The sequence below is a fragment of the Pararge aegeria genome, chromosome 27 (genome assembly GCF_905163445.1).
Source record: "Pararge aegeria chromosome 27, ilParAegt1.1, whole genome shotgun sequence".
Taxonomy (NCBI): Eukaryota; Metazoa; Arthropoda; class Insecta; order Lepidoptera; family Nymphalidae; genus Pararge; species Pararge aegeria.
The window spans coordinates 7,161,486-7,183,433 of NC_053206.1; the positions used below are offsets into that span (position 1 = coordinate 7,161,486).

General features: G+C 37.8%; 1 protein-coding gene across 1 annotated transcript; it reads left to right on the forward strand.

Annotated features, from left to right (window-relative positions):
• Positions 1-3,050: 3,050 nt before the first annotated feature.
• On the forward strand, positions 3,051-20,590 carry LOC120635777 (ruvB-like 2). The gene is made up of 11 exons (XM_039906930.1): positions 3,051-3,168; positions 3,344-3,530; positions 6,030-6,146; positions 7,004-7,085; positions 8,077-8,239; positions 10,006-10,102; positions 13,037-13,281; positions 16,005-16,225; positions 17,437-17,575; positions 19,448-19,559; positions 20,383-20,590. The coding sequence occupies exons 1-11, from the start codon at positions 3,163-3,165 to the stop codon at positions 20,409-20,411; spliced, it is 1,398 nt and encodes a 465-aa protein (XP_039762864.1). The 5' UTR covers positions 3,051-3,162; the 3' UTR covers positions 20,412-20,590.
• Positions 20,591-21,948: the final 1,358 nt, after the last annotated feature.

The window sequence follows — 21,948 nt, forward strand, 5'->3', positions numbered from 1 at the left end:
GTTGATCCGACAGAAGGTCATTTTTCTCGAGGTATGCCAGGAGCCGGTGGTTCAATACACGCTCCATACTTTTGCAAAGTACGGAGGTGATTGCAATAGGCCTGTAGTTGGCCGGGTCTGCACGACTACCCTTCTTAGGTACCGGTTGTACGTTGGCAACCTTCCAAGCTTTCGGGATTCGGGCATTTTTGAACGAGAGGCGAAACAAACGTGTTAGTACTGGAGACAGCTCGGCAGCACAGGTTCTTAGCACTATTGCTGGTATCCCGTCTGGGCCGCTGGCCTTATTCACGTCTAGATTGCGCAGCACTTTTAAAACCTCACCTTGGCGAATTTTTATCTCTGCCATGACGGAGTCGCAGGGTGAAAGGGTAGGTGGAGAGGCGCTTCCAGAATCGAGACGTGAGTTTTCAGCAAACAGAGTCGCTAAGATGTTAGCTTTTTCTGTTGCAGTAAAAGCCAGCGCCCCATCCGGTTTTAGCAGAGGTGGCAGCGAAGGACGGCAGAAGTTCGTTTCCACCGACTTCGAAAGAGACCAAAAGGCTTTACTTCCACGCGGATATGACGCTAATTTGGCCCCAATTCGATTAGTGATTTACTATTAATTTTATTATTTAAAATTTTGTAGAGAAATACTTGGTCGGATACCCAACGACGACTTTCTAATGAAGTTAATTTAAAGAAGATTAATCTTTCGCTATATGAGGTTAAAACTAATTGCTTTTTTTGATGAACTGACAACAAGAAAAGAAAACGTTTTTGGATTCTTTCAATCCTTAGAATAGGATCCTTATATAGTGGATTCCAAACGTAAGCTTACATAAAAATCCTATTATAATGATAAGGATTACTAACTTCATAGCTTAGTATTAATTTACTGTGAGATGGTGATAACGAAACAAAATTACCCGGCTAAGTTTGTTCTGGGCTCTTCTTAGACCAGGGCACGTTTGGAACCCTCGTTAGCTCGTTAGCTTTAGGTTTAAGTTGGCGTGCGAAGTTATCACCATTACCTTATCATTATGTAAACATATATGTATGAACGCTTCAAAGGTGCCTGTGATAAAATGCAAAATTTCTTTATTCATATGTAGGCCTACATATGAATAAAGAAATTTTGAATTTGAATTTTGTATTTAATAGCTTGTCCGAATAGTCGGATTTAAAAAGTTATTTTAGCATCAAATAGCTAGTCTTGAGGTTTTTTAACATCACGCTACGAAATAATAAAAGCCGAAACTTTGTGCACACTCTTCGCCTCAAACTCGTCTCTTAATGATGGCGGGAGAACACCTTCGATCCCGCGATGTCTAAGCTCTTTATGTGACATTCGTTTTACCCAGAGTTATGTGCGTAAGGCGCTTTTTCTATCTCGACGTAAACAAGGCCAGTGGGCCTGACGGTATTCCTGCGGTCGTGCTTAAAACGTGCGCTCCTGAGCTGACTCCGGTTCTAACGCGACTTTTCGGCACTCTTACGAAGACTGCCTTTGTGCATCCCGTTCCCAAGAAAGGCGATAAGTCCGACCCTGCTAACTACAGGCCAATCGCAGTCACATCCCTACTATCTAAGGTGATGGAGTCTATCATAAACAACCAGTTGCTAAAATACCTGGAAGATCACCAGCTTATTAGTGATCGCCAATATGGGTTTAGGCATGGTAGATCAGCTGGTGACCTTTTGGTTTATCTCACTCACCGGTGGGCGGAGGCAATAGATAGAAAAGGAGAGGCTCTAACTAGCTTGGACATCGCAAAAGCCTTCGATCGGGTATGGCATAAGGCACTTCTTTCGAAGCTACCATCCTATGGGCTGCCTGAGAATTTGTGCGTTTGGATCCTTAATGAGCACAGCATTAAAGTCGCAGTCGACAGTTTTGTCTCTACCCTAAGCCCATTAATGCTGGCGTTCCGCAGGGTTCAGTGTTATAGCCCACACTGTTTATTTTGCATATCAATGACATGCTGGACAATAATGGCTTCCATTTTTATGCAGATGATAGCACGGGTGATGCTCGATATAAAAGGCCTGCACAGCTCTCTCCTTCTCAGCTGGTGGAGTGCAGAAGTAAGCTTGTGTCTGAAATTGAGGGTCTCTTGGACAAAGCGTCCGTATGGGGTGCACAAAACATTGTTCAGTTTAGCCCCACCAAGACGTTCGTCTGCGCGTTTACAGCTAAAAAAACCGCGTTCACCGCGCCACTTCAGTTCCAGAACACTCTCCTCACTATTTCCAATAGCATTGGGATCCTCGGTGTCAACATCTCGAACGAAGGCCAGTTCCGCGCTCACTTGGAAGGTAAAGCTAAATTAGCTTCCAAAAAGCTTGGTGTGCTCAACAGAGCAAAACGTTACTTTGCGTCAAAGCATAGACTCCAGCTCTATAAAGCGCAAGTAAGACCTCACATGGAGTACTGCTCGCATCTTTGGGCTGGGGCACCTCTTTACCAACTCCTTCCATTTGATCGGATACAAAAGCGGGCAGTTCGACTTGTTGACAATCCCAAATTGACTTGCAGTTTGGAGTCCCTGGGGCACCGAAGAGATGTTAGCTCCCTTTGTGTGTGTGGTATTCTTCTACTGTTCGAAATACCAGATAATTTCTACCACACACTTGCAAACTGTGGAACAATCTCCCATCTGATGTGTTTCCTCAAAAATTCAATCTAGGGTAATAAACAAATTCCTTAAAAGCCGGCAACGCATCGGTGGCTCCTCTGGTGCTGCAGATGTTTATGGGCGACGGTGAACACTTACCATCAGGTGACCCACTTGCTCGTTTGCCCGCTATTAATAAAAAAAAAAAAAAACTTAGCAACTTAAAATTCCAGCAGCAGGCGGATGACGCAAACCCGAGGGTCGTAGAATGATAGTTTATATTGATAGCTCTCGGCACATACAAGTTGTAAATGCAGCAGAATAAGAATGTTTAAGTTACCTATTAATATCAATGTTAAGTTTTGGGACTGTTTACCGAACGTAAAAGCAAACGTTATTTTGTCTATGGTTACTGTCAAATTGCCAATGTCAATGTCATTATTGTTTATGATTAATCAATTTTCGTGAGCGCCGAGCGGCATTGAGAATTCGAGACGTTTATTGCAACAACAAACAGTTTATTCGTTGATTTCTAGTTAAACCGTCTCAAATTAAATTTCCAAAGATGGCTGTAAGTAAACTCTACATTACAAAATGCCCAAAATGTGTTAAACTCCCGGACCTGACCTAATAAACGACCTTATAAAAAATATATTTCTAACCTTACTTTTTCGTTCGGTTTACATTTTTTTTAGTGTTTTATTGCATTTATACTTAAATTTAGGGGATTTTTTTGTCACTTTTAGTCATTAGCCGCCGCCCAAGTGCAAGAAGTGCGATCAATAACCCGTATAGAACGAATTGGAGCTCATTCTCATATACGCGGTTTGGGTCTTGACGATGCATTGGAACCCAGGGCAGTCTCCCAGGGTATGGTGGGGCAGAAGATGGCGAGGAAAGCCGCTGGAATAGTGTTACAGATGATAAGAGAAGGTAACGATTTGTTTTCTTTGGTTGTCATGGTTACTAGTTGAGGTTATATTAATGTTTAACTCGGTAAAAACCTTACTAATACTAGAAATGCGAAGTTGTGTCTGTCTGTTTTCCCTCTGTACTAATATACTAATTGCGACATATATATTGAATAAGCGCGCAACCCGTTAACGTGAGACTGTGTAGTTACACTCAATGCACAAAGACTTACGCAGTACCCCACACCGTTCATTTACGCCTTAACTAAACGACCAATCTACTAGATTTCTGGTATAGAGTTAGTCGTACAAGCAGAGAGTAACACAGGCTACTTTAAATCCCAGAAAAACAAACAATTCCCACGAGATTTGTAAGAAACCTTAATAATGCGGAGGAACAGGGCGGGCAACAGTTAGCACCTTAAATTTATTTCTCCTTTACGATTATCAGGCAATTGATAACTCAACTTATAAATTGGTACAAACATGAGTGGTAGAACCAAAACTTTAATACCAATGTAAGCGTTAATAGCCTAGTGGTTACTTCTTTGCCTACCTATCTATCGCATATTCTTACACCCTTTCGGCGAGCAGAGTTTAATCCCCGCATGCATTGGTGTGCATAGACGGTATTCTCAGGGTATGCAGATGATATAAAATGAAGAAAATCTCCAGTATGAGTTATAAATACTTACGGGAAGGGCTTTTATAACTCTAACAATGCCTATCCTTAAGTTTTATTATGTAATATGGAATTTTTTTTTGGGGTAATGCTGCTTATATTAGCACTATTTTCATGCTGCAGAACAGGGCTGTTCGTTCGATCTAAAACATGGGTCCTTGAGAGTAATTGAGAGATAAATTTAAAGATTTTAAAATAATGACAGTGTATAGTCAGTACATATTTGAAAATTTAATGTACGTTCACAAAGTCATTTCTAAATTTAAGAAAAAATGTGACTGCAATAATTTAAACATTAGAAGTAAGAATAAAATAACAGTGCAATATACTAGGTTACATAAAATTCATAATTTGTTTAAAGGAAATTGCATACAATTCTACAATAAACCAATTGACATCTTAGAGATGTCTCTTAAAAAGTTCAAAGTTTGTATTAAACGTAAGTTTATAGAAAAGTCCTATTATAGTATAAAGGACTACGTAATCGATAAAAAAGCTTGTTTGTAAATTATTGCTCTAACCAGGTTGCTCTTCTAATAATTTAAAATGACATTGTGAGATGGTGATAAAAAAAAAAAAAAAACACCCGACTAAGTTTGTTGTGGGCTTCTTCTTAGACCAGGACGCATTTGGAAGAGACAATTGAAGGGGGTCAAAAACAAGTCCTAACGTTACAAATATACAGTTCAAGCAACTACGGCCGATTGGCGCAGTGGGCAGCGACCCTGCCTTCTGAACCAAGGCCGTGGGTTCGATTCGCACAACTGGACAATGTTTGTGTGATGAACATGAATGTTTTTCTGTGTCTGGGTGTTTTTATATATATTATAAGTATTTATGTATATTATTCATATAATTATTCATCAGTCATCTTAGTACCCATAACACAAGCTATGCTTACTCTGGGGCTAGATGGTGATGTGTGTATTGTTGTAGTATATTTATTTTTTTAAACTTTGTAGATATTTCGAGGACAGATGACAATACACTAATTTGATATTCATTTTTCAATTTTCAAAATAAGATTATTGTAAATTCATATAATTTTCATCCATAGTCGATAAGTCAGGAATGATGTTAATTTTAATTTCCAAATATTATCCTTAGTTGTTCACTCACTTTTAAATGTCTCTCTAATATTAACAAATTTGATGGTGTATGCGTTACCGATTAATTTTGCTCTAATAAAAATAATAGTAAATGAAAAACTAAAAAAAAACACACTTTTTATTATGTATAAATAATACGATATTGGATAGTAACACGTTTATCAAGCTAGGTAGTAAAACTTGACAGTATGTATACTATAATAATTAAACTACCCACTTGGTTTTACTTTTGTTAAGAAAAGTTAAACAAATGATGTAGATACTTATATATGACACTTTTATAAATAAACTAAACTAAAAGGTACAAATAAGTTTGGTTTTTTATAATTAATTGTTATGATGTGTATTAAAGTATATAATAAAATACCTAATTATATGAAATCATTAGCAATTAATCAATTTAAAACTAAATTTTTATGACATCAAAGAATTTTTTGAATGAAAACTTAATTATGACGTATAATTTGGTAATAATGACATTAATATTGAAAATATTACGATTATGTATATAAGACCTAGACTATAACATGTAATAAATTTGACAAAAAATATTGTTTATTGTGGTGGAATTTAATGTAAACCATTGCATGCCATTGTGTGGCTGATTGTAAATTGCACAATTCAAATTGACTATTACACCTTGTATACTTACAATCTGGCAATAAAGATATTATTATAAATAAGTACCAAGCGTTTTTTTTAGTTTTTCTAAACTATTATAATGTTACAGGTAAAATAGCGGGCAGAGCGGTGTTACTGGCTGGCCAACCTGGCACGGGCAAGACAGCTATCGCAATGGGCCTAGCGCAGGCGTTAGGCCCAGACACACCTTTCACTAGCATGGCTGGTAAGTGTTTCTTAATCTTTCTGACTCAGACTCACTCAGCACGTCAAAGTCACAAAAATATCTTTATTCAAGTAGGCCCATAAGTGTCACTTATGATGCGTACATAAGAATTACACGGTAGTGAGATGATGGCGATAACCACATTAGTAAACTTAAAACTAAAGCTACGAGGGTTCCAAACGCGTCCTGGTCTACCCCACGCCCACAAAAACTAAGACGGGTAATTTTTTTTTTTTGTTATCACCATCTCCCAGTAAATTTATATTAAGCTATGAAGCTACAGCAATTCACAACCAAGCTTTTTTATCGTTTAAGTAATCCTTAATATTATAGGATTTTTCTGTAAGCTTAAGTTTACTTTTGGAACGTATGTAGCGGTTGGCGAATTTTAAAAAGGACGCTGCAGCGATCGTTTGCGGTCAACGTCTCAAATTTGAACCGCCGCGGTTGTCAGAATGACGGTTGCCACACCCGCCACCTACGTTCCGTTTTTGCACTTTCTATAATATAAACCATAGACAAACAATTGCAGAATTATTTAATATTAATTATTTTAATTTCGATTAATTGATGATTAATTACACGGCTGTCTGCATCGCTAACACTACCTTTACCTTATTCCTTAAATCAATTGTAAGAACCACCTGGAAGATCCTCAAAGATTTCAAAGTCAAAATTCAAATTCAAAATTCATTTATTTCAAGTAGGCCTAATATAAGCACTTTTGAAACGTCAAGTCTGTCTGTGTGTAGTGACTCTACCACCGGTTCGGAAGGCAGATTCTACCGAGAAGAAGCCGGCAAGAAACTCAGCAGTTGCTCTTTCAAAGATAATTTGTCTTAACACTTTGTTTACAGGTTCCGAAATATATTCCTTAGAGATGAGTAAGACGGAAGCCCTAACTCAAGCAATAAGGAAATCTATTGGCATTAGAATAAAGTAAGTTCTCAATAATATATGATTGAACAACTTAAAAGAAGGAGAAGAGAGGTTATGGAGCAAACATCAATGTGATCAATATAGGAATGTGGAACCTTCTTGCCTTCCGATAAGGCAAGAATGCTTTAACACTTGTTCTGTTAGCATTAAAGAGGCGAGTAAACTAGTGATAGTTTTTTTTTTTTTGTAATTTTTAGCTTCCATAAAGGTGACAATGTTCGGGGGGGGGGGGGGGGGGGTTTGGTTTCAAGCTGTCCTGATTCCCTCCTCGCTAAACCGGGAGCCCAACAGTCTGTTGGGGTGGTTGGTAGTCTAACAAAGCGAACAAGAGGGACATGCCGTGGTTTTTAGTTGTGGGTTATGTGGGACTCCCCCCTCTAAAGGGGGGAGTCCCACATAACCTCCATCCTACCCAAGGGTCGGAGTTAGCAATAAAGCTTTTCCACCACGCCAGAAAAAAAAAAAGAAATGACATGATATGACATAGTCACGTTGTGACCAAACTCCTTTAAACAATTGATGAACATTACAACTTGACTGCAATCTCACTTCTTGGTAAGTGATGATGCAGTCTAAGATGGCAGCGGGCTAACCTGTTAGGGAGTATGGCAGTCACACCCCTAATCGGTTTCTACGCGACATCGCACCGGAACACCGAATCACTTAGCGGCACGTATTTGCCAGTAGGGTGGTAACCAGCCACGGCCAAAGCCTCCCACCAGAGAAACCCAATTTACCTCTGCCGGGAATCGAACCCGATTTTCGATTTAGTCCGAACGCCCCCTGTGCCTGTGGTAAGGATCCACGTCTGACGCTGTGTTGGCTGTGTGTTTGTCTGCTGTTGGGATACATTGTCGGTAGTTAGGAATCAAACCCGGAACCTCCTACTTAAATCCACAGCACTCACCGTTACGCCAGGGAGGTCGTCAAATCTTATCTCATCTTAGACAAAGGAAGACCCAGTTGTTTTAGACTTTGGTATTCATTACAGAGAGGAGTCTGAGATAATCGAGGGGGAGGTCGTGGAAGTGGTGGTGGAGAGGGCCGCTGGGGGAGGGGGGGCCAGGACGGGCCGGCTCACGCTCAAGACAACGGACATGGAGACAAACTACGATATGGGAACTAAGATGATAGACTCGTTGCTTAAAGAGAAGGTAACAGTTAGACAATCCTACTAATATCCTATCCTACTTCCTACTAATATTATAAATGTGAATGTAAGTTTGTTTGTTACGCTTTCACGCAAAAACTACTCAACCGATACTCATGAAACTTTGTACACATATTCTTGGAAGTGTTAGAAGTAATATAGGATACTTTTTATCCCAACATTAAGCTTGGTTCCTTTGGGAGAGGGGATCAAAATCAAACGCAGACGAAGTCGCGGGCAACAGCTAGTAATATTATAAATGTGAAAGTGTGGATGTTTGTTACTCAATCACGCAAAAACGGTTTACGGATTCGGATGAAATTTATAATGCACGTAGCCTTCGACATGGAAAAGAACGTAGGCGACCTTTTATCCCAATTCCTTAAGAAGTACCGAGGGAAAATTGAAAATTGTTAACGAGCTAAGCCGCGGGCAGACAGCTTCGAAATTCGGTATGCATGTCACCTATGCTATGGAATGTAAGGACATGCACTTTCTATACTGATCTCTCAAATAGTTGCCGTGGTGGGATTAAAAATTGTTGAAGGCTCCACGCAGACGAAGTCGCGAGCAGAAGCTAATATCCATATAAATGTCATAGGGGGTTTAAAAGCACCCTTTGTGTTGCGGGTCCAAAAGTAACTCCTGGAGCTGGAAGGAATCGCTAGAACTTCCTCTAGTGTTAGTGCGGGGTTAAAAGCAACCATCAGTGTTGGTGTTGATTGTATACTCATTGGGAGTAGCGGCGCGCAAGTAGTAGATCGTTGGTTTTTATAGCTATTGACCGACCGATCGGACGGCGAGCGGAAACCCAACGCCTTTAACCAGAGCAACTCTTCGCATGGTATATGAGGGACACGTTCTTCTGAGTGAAGCTCTGTGTCCACCCTGAGGAGTAGGTGTTAAGCCACATGCGCCTGTAACACGCGCTTCACACCGGAACACAGCAAAGCAACTTGGCGACAGAGATAAGCACGGTTGTACTCAGTGGCGTGCACTGGGTTTCTTACCAGGGTATTGGATAGAAGCTCAATGCTTTTAAAATTTTCTACTATTGTAAATTAACTCTACTTTTTCGGCAATGATTGTTATTATATATGTATTAAGTTACTTCCTTGTAATGACTGTTTTTACCAAAATAAAAATAATAAAAAAAAGAAGCCGGCGGAAACCCGTAACTTTGCGGAAATCCGTAATATATTATGAAAATTGAGCTTAATTTGCTATACTCCGCGAACAGCAGGAGAATCTGTATGGTGTAATTTATAATTTCTTCGATTCTTATACTCCACACCAAACAGATCTTCGGCAATGTACCCTCTACGCACGTTTCGCTCCGAAACCGGAGCATCCTCGGGCGATGTTGACTTTACAATGAATACTTGTAAAGTGAAAAAATTTGCCAAATGTTTCGCCTTTTATAAATATAAATAATAAATAGATAAATATACTACGACAATACACACATCGACATCTAGCCCCAAAGTAAGCGTAGCTTGTGTTATGGGTACTAAGATGAGTGATGAATATTTTTATGAATTATATGTACATAAATACTTAGAAGAGCCTTTTATACCTTTCGTACTACCCTTTCATATCTAATCCTACCAGGGTATTCTCACAACAGGTTACGAGTTATGTATCAATTTTAAGGTAGGCAGTGCTTTTGCGCATGTATGAAGTGCACGCCACTGGTGTACTTCTGTTGACGAGCTCTGTCACAGATTTTATGCTAGAACATTAAATGATTGTTCTCTTTTTAAATTCCAGGTGCAAGCCGGTGACGTTATCACAATAGACAAAGCTACGGGCAAAATAAACAAATTGGGACGCAGTTTTGCACGCGCGAGAGATTATGACGCCACTGGTAATACACATAAATACTTATAATATACAGATAAACACCCAGACACTGAAAAACAATCATGTTCATCACACAAACATTTTCCAGTTGTGGGAATCGAACGCACGGCCTTGGACTCGAGAGCAGTGTCGCTGCCCACTGCGCCAGTCGACCGTCAAAAATACTAAACACAATATTTAATCTCTTTAGAAGTTGCCAAATGAATTGTAATAATAATCTTCAAGTTTGAAGGAGGATTAAGTTAAAGATGAAAATCTCGAACTGGCCGCATTGAGAGGGGACTTAGACTCAATCTTTATAAATCCATGAAAAGGCCAGGTAATACCAAATATTATCACGGTAATCTTTGGTAATAAATAAATAAAATAAAAAAATAAATATACTACGACAATACACACACCGCCATCTAGCCCCAAAGTAAGCGTAGCTTGTGTTATGGGTACTAAGATGACTGATGAATATTTTTTCAATGAATAAATACTGATAAAATACATATAAACACCCAGACACTGAAAAACATTCCTGTTCATCACACAAACATTTTCCAGTTGTGGGAATCGAACCCACGGCCTTTGACTCAGAAAGCAGGGTCGCTGCCCACTGCTCCAATCGGCCGTCAATATCCATATATAAGGAAGATTTTGATTGTCGAGGCTCGGCTAGAGTAGAAATCAATTTTTATCAGTAATAGCCAATATTCTCCAAATATTGGCGCAACGGTGAACGCTATGAATTTAAGTAGGGAGGACCCGGGTTCGATTCCCGGAAGGGACAATTTGGGAATTTAAATTTCTGAATTATCTCTGGTCTGGTCTGGTGGGAGGCTTTGGCCGTGGCTAGTTACTACCCTTCCGTCAAATACGTGCCGCTAAGATATTCAGTGTTCCGGTGCGATGTCGCGTGGAAATCAATTAGGTGTATGAATACTATATTCCGTAACAGGTTACCACACGGTAAGATTGCAGTCTAGGTCTAACTGGAAGTGGAAAATATTAGCACGGTAATATCAATGAAATCTGAGGAATACTAAGCAAATATTAACACGGTAATCTTTGGTAATTATTTTTGATATGGTAGTTTAGGCATATTCCATGCCCGGAAGGGTTGAATTGTGATTTTCTGAGCCCGAAAATACTAGACAGAATATTTCTTTCGATTATAGTGGGTATTAACTATTAATATATATCATCTAGGTAATCTTATGGCAATATTAATAAATGTGATAGTTTTCTAATACTGAGAATCAACCAAATGAGAAAAAGAGCAATGTCACGTATGAAGGTTTACTTCATTAACTCTCTTCGGTTTACTTTTTCTGTTCTGTTCACTGTTTATATTTGAGTCCTTTCTAACCCCCGACGCTAAAACGATGGGATGTTATAAGTTTGACGTCACTGTGTTTGTGTGTGTGTTTTGTGTGCGTGTGACTGTCTGCGGAATCATATTTTCCGAACAGATGATTTTGATTCTGTTAGTTTCTGCTTGTTTTGTTTGATAGGTGAATTTGTCGCGAGTGTTTTAGCTGTGATTGATGAAAACCGGTCCAATATGGCCGACGCCACAAAATGGCGGATTCCATAATTTTCACAATCAAATTAAAATGCTTGAATAGTAAAGATACTTATGAGAAATTTCAAATCTTTAATCGCCTTTAAAGATTATACTTTTTGAATTTTTCTTGCACTTTCATCTTTTGTTTAAATACAATAAAGACTTCAAATAAATAATTTCTTTATTCATGTAGGCCTATCACAGGCACTTATGAAGCGTTCATACATATATGTTTACATAATTGTAAGGGGATGGTGATAACTTCGTTCGCCAACTTAAACCTAAAGCTACGAGGGTTCCAAACGCGCCCTGCTATAAGAAGAGCCCACAACAAACTTAGCCGGGTATTTTTTTTTTGTTATCACCATCTCACAGTTTATTAATATTAAGCTATGAAGCTAGAGCGATTCACACCCAAGCTTTTTTATCGTTTAAGTAATCCTTAATATTATAATACACATCCATCCATCCATCCATACATAGACAACTAGAATACGATGCACTGTAACAAATTTCGTATCCAAGATGGCGAGTTACTCTGAATATGGGTCTCAGTTGCTGGTACCGTCGGATATCGCTCTCCGCAGCGGAGTGGACACTAATTTCTCATTGTGAGGCAGGTTGACTATATACCTCGCGACATGCGTAAATTTTGCAGCCAATGAAAGAAAAAAAAAATTTTTAATTTGTAACTTTTTTTTTTTATTGCACATTTTTTAGTTTAGTTTTTAATTATTCTATTTATGTTAAAGTGTAGTGCGTAGTGGGTCATAGATACCAAATAAATAAATAAATAAAATAAATAAATGCTGTCAAACGTCACTTTTCCATACAATAAATAAACAAGGGCGCCGTACTCGGCAAGCCTGTCGCCTGATACGTTATCACCCTGCCGTGCCCTATCGAGCCGGCAATGGGTTGATACCTGCCCGTTATTTGGTTGATACCTGTCCGGTATTGGGTTGATATTCACCCGGTATTGGGTTTATACCTGGCCGGTATTGGGTTGATACCCGGCCGGTATTGAGTTGATACTTGGCCGGTATTGAGTTGACACCTGCCCGGTATTGTGTTGCCACCTGCCCGGTACTGGGTTGACACCTGCCCGGTATTGTGTTGATACCTAGCCGGTATTGAGTTGATACCCGGCCGGTATTGGGTTGATACCCGCCCGGTTTCGGGTTGACACCTGCCCGGTATTGTGTTAATACCTGGCCGGTATTGTGTTGATACCTGGCCGGTATTGAGTTGATACCCGCCCGGTTTCGGGTTGACACCTGCCCGGTATTGTGTTAATACCTGGCCGGTATTGGGTTGATACCTGGCCGGTATTGGGTTGATCGACTGTTTATACCCGGCCGGTAATGGGTTGCCACCTGCCCGCAGGCCAGCAGGCGCGCTTCGTTCAGTGCCCCGAGGGAGAGTTGCAGAAACGCAAGGAGGTAGTACACACGGTGACGCTCCACGAGGTGGACGTCATCAACTCGCGCACGCACGGCTTCCTGGCGCTGTTCTCGGGCGACACGGGCGAGATCAAAGCCGAGGTGCGCGAGCAGATCAGCGGCAAGTTGCAGGAGTGGCGCGAGGAGGGCAAGGCAGAGATGATACCCGGAGTGCTGTTCATCGACGAGGTGAGACAGGATAAAAAAAACAAAATTCATTCATTAAATTAATAAATAAATAAATAAATATACTACGACAATACGCACACCGCCATCTAGCCACAAAGAAAGCGTAGCTTGTGTTATGGGTACTAAGACAACATATATTCATAAATACTTAGAAAATACATATAAACACCCAGACACTGACAAACATTTATGCTCATCACACAAACATTTTCCAGTTGTGGGAATCGAACCCACGGCCCTGGGCTCAGAAAGCAGGGTCGCTGCAAACTGCGCCAATCGGCCGTCACTATTATGTTCATTATTATGTTATGTTATATACAGTGGCGTGCAGTGCACTTCATACATGCACAAAAGCACTGCATACTCTAAAATTGAAATATAGCCCTTATAAGAAGAGGATTTTTCCATTTTATGCAATTTTCCTGCTGTTTGCATACCCTGGTAAGAAACCCAGTGCACGCCACTGGTTATATATTTATATAGGCAAGGTCCGGAGGCAAGAGCCCTTTCCAAAGAATTATCGAAAAGGGTTATCGAGTCTACCGGTGATCCTAGAGCGGGCAGTTACCTTGGCCAACGAATTACTTGGCCATCCAAAGGGGCAATGCTGCTAGCATCTTAGGAACTGTGCCTCGCTGCGGTGGTTTCCAGGACGTTTTAGATTTTATTTAGTTTTAAATAGTTTCTTTTAGGTTATATTTGATATTTTTAAAGTACTCGAGTAGTAATTGTAAAATCTTTATATAGGTATTTATGTTAATTTGTATAATTTTAAATCTTATTTATTGCACCACCTACCACTTTTCCATGTTTTTTCCTTTCACGCCATTGGTTGCCTGGAAGAAATCGCTATGTAGCGATAAGGCCACCAAATTGTACTCTCTCGATTTATATCTCTGTAACTACTTTTTTTCTTTGGTGTACAATAAAAGTAGATTCATTCATTCATTCATTCATTCATTATTAATTCTATCATTTAATAAATTTCACTTTTTTAAATTCTTAACAATGCATAAAAAAGAAAACTTTATAAAAAACTATATTATAATATTTAAATTATATTAATTATTTTTATTCATATCGAAATTTACTCTCGCGCCCGTGCACAAAATAAATATATATAGCGAGCCAAAAGAACATAAATATACTTACTTAGATACATGGAGATTAATATACTTGAATATACATTACATAAATACATATTAGCACCTTATTAATAAAACACTTTATTTGTACACCACAAAAATAACAAGAGGAAACTTAAAAAGTAGGATACAAAAATAGTTTATAGAAAGTCGAAAAGACGAAGCGTTAGTCATTATCTCACGAATACAAACGGTTCCCACGGGATTTGTAAAGAAATTTATTAAACGCGGGCAAAGAACGCGATCAACAGTGTGCACATCCACTGTGCCAGTGTATTACCATTTTTAAAAAATTATCTCGAAAAGAATATAAAGAATGAAGGAGAGATAAAAATGGGCTACCTTTGAGCCTGAAGAACCAACAAATTCCCAAGTTTATCACCGCGAGGTGCTGCTAGTACTAGCCGCAATTTTATTCAAGTATATGGCGCATCGGATGCTAAATGAAAAATCGTCGCCTTAACACAGAACAGCACAGAAATAGTTCCCCTTACGAGATCAAACACGAGCTATACTTTTATTTTTTTTACACGCTGTATATTAGCTTCACCTGTATGTATGTTTGTAACCGACCCCTTTGAGCTCGTTTTTGTCCCTTGTAGACATCTCGAGGACCGATGACAATACACTAATCTGAGATTATTCCAATTTTCAATATAAAAAATAAGATTTTTTAGTTTTTTCCAACTATTTATTACAATTACTGCAGCGCTATCCACACCCGAATGTAAGAAACCTATGCCGTTAACAACAGATGGCGTTCGCGTACTTAACTTAAAAAAAGCGTAGCGTAAAATACTAATTCCACAGAAAATTAACTAACAAGGCCAAAATACTATAAAAATAGTTGCCAAAATGAGGCGAAAATTTCGATCGTAAAACATTCTCTGATGCTTTGCAATAGTTTAAAATGAAAAAATCAAGCTATTATAAATAAACCAAACTAAAAAGTAGAAAATAAATAATAGTTTAAAACAACAAAAAAACACGCTTTTTATAAAAAATCCAACTAAAAAATTTAAAATAAATTTAAATTAAGAATAGAATAAAACAATTATTTTAAAGAATACATAAAACTTAAAGTCAATCTGATACTATGCTTTGGTAAATATCAATATGTAAATTAAGAATAGTGTTAAAAATTTCAATATATATAAATTAATAATAGTGTGAATAAAAAAAAATATTTTATTGTAAAAAAAGTGTGGAGTGCATGGTGTCAATAGTTATAAATATTTTATTGATAGATATGAGTGATTATCATTTTGATAATATTTTAAAAAGCACATCACGCTTTTTTTACAATAAAATATTTTTTTTTATTCACACTATTATTAATTTATATATATTGAAATTTTTAACACTTATTCTTAATTTACATATTAATATTTACCAAAGCATAGTATCAGATTAAAAATAAATTTATTTTCTATTTTTTAGTTCGGTTTTCTATAAAAAGCGTGTTTTTTAGTTTTTTTTAAACTATTATTTTTTCTGTTTATTATAATCATTTTTTTTTTTTTAAGCTATTCCTACTATTACTCCTACTAAATTGCCTCGATTGTTTCTTGTGACCAGGCGCACATGTTAGACATCGAGTGCTTCTCGTTCCTGAACCGCGCGCTGGAGTCGGAGACGGCGCCCGTCGTGATGATGGCTACCAACCGCGGCATCACGCGCATCCGCGGCACCGACTACCGCAGCCCGCACGGCATCCCGTTGGACCTGTTGGACCGGATGATCATCGTGCCCACCGCGCCGTACACGCACCAAGAGCTGCGGGAGATACTCAATATCAGGTCGGTAATCAGAAAAACAGAGTTAACGGCACGGCTCAACGAGTCGCGAAGCTGAAGTGGCAATGGGACTGGTAAGGGTTTTAGACAACCAACGAGGTGGACAGACGATAACAAAAGTCCTATGTCCAGCAGCGAAAATGATGAACAAGTTATCAGCGTTGATGACGCTTAAGTTAGATTTTGATACGTATCGGAGCGGTTATGGTGGCCACCACCCTCACACGGTACCGACTACCGTAGCCCGCACGGCATTCTGTTGGACCTGCTGAACCACATGATCATAACCCATGCCAGTGCCCACCGCGCCGTACAAGAGCTGCGGGAGATACTCAATATCAGGTCGGTAATCAATCAGCAAACAGAGTTACTGACAGGCGGGTCGCAAAGCTGAAGTGGCATTGGGCGGGGCATGGCACACAACTCGGAGAACGTTGGTCGTTGGGGTCCCAATATGCTGGAATGGCGACCCCGCACTAATAAGGGTGGCTAGACCTCCAACGAGGTGGCAGACGACATAAGGCACGTTACAGTAAGCCGCTTTACGCAAGCCGCACATTACCGTGGAATTTGGTACTCCCCGCACAAGTCCTATGTCCAGTAGTGGACGTCTAAAAAATTATGAATCAGCTGTTATCGGCGGTGACGATGCTCATGTTAGGTTTTCCTACGTATTGAAACGGATGCACCAACCTGTCACGGTACCGACTACCAGTACGAGTAATTAATAGAAGGTAGGATATATTGAAAATATTGTAGCATTCTAATTTCGGCAACATTTAAAGGCGTATTTATGGAATTGCCTAATATTACCTGAGTAATATTAGTATTTTACTAGTATCCAGGTCAGGCAAAACTATACAAGCGTATTCCTTTAAAATAAATTGTATCGCTAAATACTACCTCTGTAATTTTGGTAGTTTAAAGATTTTCTGCTTCTGAAAACACCGTACAAATATTTCACCGGTAATATTTGCTAATTTATCTCTTCCGAAACCCGAAAACACGTACAGCGTGTATTGCTAACAAAATCGAGTGATATAACCTCTGTATTACTAAATATTACCTCAGTAATCATAGCCGACTTGTCAGATGCAAGGAAGAAAATTGACAGATGTCGGTAGCTGCGCTCACGGTGTTGACTCTATCAAAACCACACAATATCACAACCGTATTACTAAATATTACCTCGGTAATCATTACTGACTTACCAGATGCGAGGAGGAGGATTGCCAGATGTCAGCTGACGCTCTCACGGTGCTGACCCGGGTGGCCACGGAAACGTCTTTACGGTACGCGATACAACTGATCACCACCGCGTCGCTTGTGTCCAAACGGAGAAAGGCGGCAGAGGTATGTTTATGACTACATCTCGTTTTACGAAATTCAAAATTCTTTTATTTCAAGTAGGCCTATTATAATCACTTTTGAAACGTCAAGTCTGTCTGTTTGTAGTGACTCTACCACCGGTTCGGAAGGCAGATTCCACCAAGAAACTCGGCAGATTTCTCATTTTCAACATCAACCATTTACATTTTGACATTCATTTTCTATCTTGTGAGAGATGAAAGCGGAGCCGGATGGTTCCAAGCAACCTTGTCATTAAGAAATTCATCAATCATATAGTAACCTCGCAGTAATAAATAAGTTTTAACATATTCTTTAAACTTATGCATTGGTAGGTCCAAAATTACCTTTGGAATCATATTTTTAAAAAAGCATATACTCAATCCCACAAATGAATTTTGCAACTTTCGCAAACGATATGCAGATGTCACTAACTTATGTCCATTTCGAGTTAGGCGGTTGTTTATATCCATATAACATATACACATAATAAATAGCTTTAAAAAGTATTTATTTAAAATGCATATTAATTAAAACTCTCATCTCTCGTACAAACATCGCGGGAGTATACTTTCCGCCTTGTTCATATCTACAGTTTATATTGAATAAGTGTTATTATTCAGCAAATAAAATGTTGGCTGTGAATAAATAAATAAATAAAAAATATTAAGTTTTTAAAAAATAGTATATATATTAATGTTATTTTAAAATTAAAATAAATTTCGAAAGTTACATTTATTTTAACAATTAAAATCATTATTTATAATATATATCTTTTTGTTTTTTAAATGGAAACTTTTATTACATCGTCTCAGACTTTTTCGACTGTGTGTTGCATGTCGCGTGACGGTCGGCCGCAGAGTAGGGATAAAGTGACAGGCGCTCGTCAGAGCAGCCGAGGCCAATATGGCGGCGCCTGTAGTTCGCATCAGCTGACCGTGTGGTGTATAGACTATCACACATTTGTACCAGTGCTCCATAAAATATTGGTTATATTTATAAACTGTCAAATTCGCGATGAAGATGGAATTGATAATAGAATTATTAAAAACGACTTAACGATTATAAAATATTGTTTTCAATTTTTTAATATGTGTATATCATCTAAATAATTTTTAAGTATTTATTAAAAATATAAGTTGGAGATCTAGTCTACTTTTATCATTTCCCATTTTCCAAGTATAAAATTAAGATTGAAGCGATTTTTATACCTTTAATGGAATATTATTCCGAAAATTTTCACGTTAAATGTCTATAATGTGAAAAAACGTTTCACCTTTACCGTCGTTTTATACACACAATCCTTTTTTTTTTGTTTTAGTTAAATTAAGACATGTGCTATATGCTTTATAATGTTTTTTTTTTTTAATATTCAACTATTTGTTTTTGACCCGGCTAAGTTTGTTGTGGGCTCTTCTTAGACCAGGGCGCGTTTGGAACCCTCGTAGCTTTAGGTTTATGTTGGCGTACGAAGTTATCACCATCCCCTTACAATTATGTAAACATATATGTATGAACGCTTCGTGCCTATAGTGATAAATAATAAATAAATAAATATACTACGACAATACACACATCGCCATATAGCCCTAAAGTAAGCATAGCTTGTGTTATGGGTACTAAGATGACTGATGAATAATTATATGAATAATATACATAAATACTTATAATATACAGATAAACACCCAGACACTGAAAAACGTTCATGCTCATCACACAAACATTGTCCAGTTGTGGGAATCGAACCCACGGCCTTGGACTCAGAAAGCAGGGTCGATGCAAACTTTAAGACCATTTTAGCTCATAAGACCATTATATGTATACACAGTTTATGCAATAAATGAATTTTTTAGTATTAACTCTTCACTCTGTTCTCAGGTGAGTATGGAAGATGTTAAGAAAGTTTACTCTTTATTCCTCGACGAGCATCGATCGGAGCAGTTCCTCAAGGAATACCAGGACGAGTTCATGTTCAACGATGGATCCGGAGGTATATGAGAAAATCTTTATTTCTTGACTTGTTATATAAAAGGATTATATTTTAAAAGGCAAAAAAAGAAAAATCGTCTCTATTATCACACATTTGTGTAAAATGTTACATTTGTGTCATAAATTTGTAGAACACAATTAATAATTTAATGTAATGTATTTTTGCATATTCAACTTTTTTTTTATTTATTTTTACACACTTTTATACACATTAGCCCTTGACTGCAATCTCATCTGGTGTTAAGTGATGATGCAGTCTAAGATGGTAGCGGGCTAACCTGTTAGGGACTATGGTAGTCATACCACTAATCGGTTCCACGTGAAATCATTCACGTCTTTGTCAGTAGGGGGGTAACTAGCCACGGCCAGACCAGACCAGAGAAAATTCAGTAATTATAATCCGCGGGTGTCGTACGAGGCTTCTACTCCGTCACGAACCCGTCTGCCCAGCGTGCTGATTGAGGCAAAAACCCTTTTTTGGAGAGGACTTTAGTCCATCAGTGGACTGTTATAGACTATTAAATAAATATACTACGACATTACACACATCGCCACCTAGCCCCAAAGTAAGCGTAGCTTGTGTTATGGGTACTAAGATGACTGATGAATGTTTCTATAAATAATATACATAAAATACTTATAATATACAGATAAACACCCAGACACTGAAAAACATTAATGTTCATCACACAAACATTTTCCAGTTGTGGGAATCGAACCCACGGCCACGACTCAGACAGCAGGTTCGCTGCCCACTGCGCCAGTCGGCCGTAACTATTCTGTGATGAATGAATCTAATGACACCCTATTCTTTTTTTTTCCAGATGGATCCCAGTCAATGGAGACACAGTGAGAGAGAAGCTTTCAGTTAAAAAAAAAAAAAGACAATTATTCCAAATAACGCTTTATTTCGTGGTTCAAGTGACTTTAAATTCCGTACTTTTAAGTTTGCAGGAAGTAACTTTATTTTAAGCTTTAGAATAAGGCATTTTGATTTTTTGTAACAGAATATAATTAAGATTTAATTAAGTGTTTGACTTGTTTTATTTTAATCCACCAATAAATTATAGAATAGGAAACACTAGGAAAAACAATAATAGTACTTAGTGCTAGGGTGCAAAGGCGGCCTTATCACTAAAAGTGTTCTTTCAAAGGCAACCTGAGTGTGCGAAGCCGATAAAAAATTTAAAGAGGGTGGTGCATAAAGGATGTTAGGTTTAGGTTTAAAGACATTTATTCCCATAAAAAGACCTAAGTCACTTACATAGGAAACTTAGTTTTCTATAATAAATTAATACACTTCGCCATTAGACTAAACTAAATTCAATTTTACTATTATCTACTCATTCAATGTATTCGTCTTTCAATTTATTGGTATTACTTAATATATAAGAAGCTAATTTAGTTTTGAATACATTGAATGAGTTTACATTTTTTATAAGTATAGGTATTTTATTATAAAATTTGGCGCCATCAAAGGTAAGGGATTTTTTACCATAATTTGTTCTTGTTCTAGGTAAGGTAAGGAAACTGGCTCGACGAGTTTTATTTTTCTTTTTTGTGAAAGTGATATTAGTGTGGATTGTTTTGTTTATTGATTTTCTAATAAAGATGCACGTGTTATATATATATAATTGATGAATGTTCATTATTTTAGTATCACTATAGATTTTTTGGTGGAAGTTCGAAAAGGATATTGGAAAAGAGTTTTTAATATTTTATTTTGAGCAGTTTGCAGATGAGCTATGTTAAAAAAAACTTACATATGATATTATGTTTGTTTGTTTGTAACCTTTATTGCACACGCATTTAATAATGCAGAAAAAAACTGGTCTTATCGCTAAAGTAATAATAAAAAATTCTTTATTGCCATACACTATTGTTAATACAATATTATTAACTAAATGTTTATCAATTAATATCAACAATATGGCAAATGGCCGCAAACTCAGCCTCATGCTGTGAGTTGGCAACAATGCTCAGCGCTGATTTTCAGTCTGCTCCAGTATCGAACTGAGCAAACTACCGCGTCGCCTGCCGTTATTACTATAACTAGAGTAAATTTAAATAAAAAAATCCAAACAAACTGTAAAAGAGGACAAATAAAACTAACACAAACAGTACATATTTAACAGTTTAAAGTAAACAAGTAAATAAAATTGTAGAAAAAATAAAAAAATAAACAAAACAACAAATATGTCTAACTGATTAAATGACTTCCTGTTTATTCAATTATTCAAAACAGAACTCATTTTGCATAGATAAAATAAAAATAGTTTATTTGGGTAAATAAAATTACTTTAAACACTAATGGCTGGAGCCTTCTTTTAAGGGTAGTATTACTACCCCTGTGTCAGAAGACACCGCTCTTCCATAACAAGAAATAAACA